Raw genomic sequence first — 1993 nt, forward strand, 5'->3', positions numbered from 1 at the left:
AGTGGGGAGCAGAACAGGCAGATGGAGGTACACTGCTGAGGGGAGCAGCGGGCGGGCCAGGAGAGGTCTGCTGCGCCCTGTGGTCACCTCCAGGGCAGGGATCAGACGCGCACTGAGGCGGCTGCTGCCAGCTTGCAGTGCTGCGTCCTAACCCGCTGTGCCAGCAGGGGGGTCCGGCACCTCGTTTTTTACAGCTTCTCCTTCGCTCTTCTTTTGACCAGCAGTGTGAAATGGTGCTTGATTCACTTTCCCGAGGCAACAGCGGTGAAATTGGTGTCCTCATTCTACACTGTGCTAGAAGACTCAGGGTGCCCATTGGGGCTCTAGGGGTGGCAGAGGAGGGAGCACCCCCATCTAGGGTCAGCAAGCGAGGTGGAGACACAGGAGCTGGGCTTGCGATGCCCCTGGCTCCGGGCCGGGTGCGGGCGTGACCTGATAAGGGGGTCTCCTGATGCCATGTGGTTTGTGTCCCTGCAGAAACACCAAAATCTGTCCGCAGGCGCCGCACCAAGTTTACCCCAGAACACCTTGGGGCACTGAGGGACGTGTTCCAGAAGACCGTGTATCCCAGCTGGAGTACCATTACGCAACTCGCTTTAATTACCGGCCTGGACGATTTAACAATACAGGTAGGTCCCTTCTCTCCCCTGCCCCCTTCCTTCCTTCACCAGAGACAGCAGCGGGGAGACAGGAGGGGTCTACTGTGCCAGTTTCATTTTCAGGCTGAGGATAGTGTTTGCTATGCTTTGCAAGGATTTAAAAAATTATTTAAAAAAATTTATGCACGTAAGAGCTGGGGTGTAGCCAGAGGTGCAGGAGTGAGAGGATTCACCAGAGACAGCGGGGAATAGAACAGACAGATTGACTGAAACCCACTGCTGCGGGGAGCAGCAGGGAGACAGGAGAGGTCTGCTGTGCCCTGTGGGTCACTCCCTGCCCGGGGATCAAACTCGTGCTGCAGCTGCTGCTGATAGCTTGATGCACTGACTTGAACCCCAGCACCACCAGGGAGGCCTGAATTTCCATTTTTTGTAAGGCACCTGGGACTTTCCATGGGGACCGGTTCCAGAAACCGTTTCCATAGAGACCGTTTCCATAGAGACCGTTTCCATAGAGACTGCATTCCTACCACCAGGGGTCAGGGTTCCTTTGCCACATCCTTGCCACCTCTGTTCCCACTCTCTTTTATACCCAACATGCTCCCAGGGGGAGGTTATCTCAGGTTTGGTGGCTGTAGGCCAACTACATGTCTTCTTTGCACAAGGGTTTAGTCAAGACCTTTTTTCTTATTTAAATTGGATAGTCTGGGCTTCTGCTGTTGAATTGTATAAGTACTTCATATGCTTTGGAAATAATCCCCTGGTTAGTCTCATGTGGAAATATCGGCTCCCCATCTAAAATTTGTTGTTGTGCTGTGATTTCTTTTTTTAAAGATTTATTTATTTATGCATACAGAACTGGGGCACAGGCCAGAGGTGCAGAGGTGAGAGAATTCACCAGAGACAGAGTGGGGAGCAGAACAGGTGGACAGACTGAAATACACTGCTGAGGGGAGGAGCAGGCGGTCAGGAGAGGTCTGCTGTGCCCTGTGGGTCAGCTCCAGGGCTGCAGACCGAACTCGCCCTGTAGTGCCCCTGGCCAGCTCCCACAGGGCTGCGCTCCTACCTGCTAGGCCACCAGGGGGGCCTGCTTTTGTGGGTTCCATTGAAATGATCATGTGAGTTTCAGCAGACTAACCTTGATTTGTGTATGTTTAACCAGCCTTGCATGCCTGAGATAAAACCTACTTAGTCACGCTAGATGATTCTCAATATCCTGCTGTGTCTGGTTTGCTAGGATTTTTTGCATCCATCCATGTTTATCAGGGACATTGGCATATAGGTTTTGTGTGTGTGTGTATGCTGTTTTTCATTGGTTTTGGGATCAGGCAATGTGGTCTCATAGAATGTGTTGGGGTTCTCCACTCTTGCTTTTTTTGAAGAGTTTGATTAGG

General features: G+C 52.1%; 1 protein-coding gene across 1 annotated transcript in view; it reads left to right on the forward strand.

Moving 5' to 3' along the window:
* LEUTX (leucine twenty homeobox) overlaps window positions 1-1993 on the forward strand; it is a 3808-nt gene that overhangs the window by 699 nt on the left and 1116 nt on the right. Inside the window, exon 2 of the mRNA XM_012733458.1 lies at window positions 478-629. Within this exon, the coding sequence (XP_012588912.1) occupies window positions 478-629 (152 nt within the window). The remainder of the gene's footprint in view (window positions 1-477; window positions 630-1993) is intronic.

The sequence above is a fragment of the Condylura cristata genome, unplaced genomic scaffold (assembly GCF_000260355.1).
Source record: "Condylura cristata isolate star-nosed mole 26May11 unplaced genomic scaffold, ConCri1.0 scaffold00041, whole genome shotgun sequence".
NCBI classification, from domain to species: domain Eukaryota; kingdom Metazoa; phylum Chordata; class Mammalia; order Eulipotyphla; family Talpidae; genus Condylura; species Condylura cristata.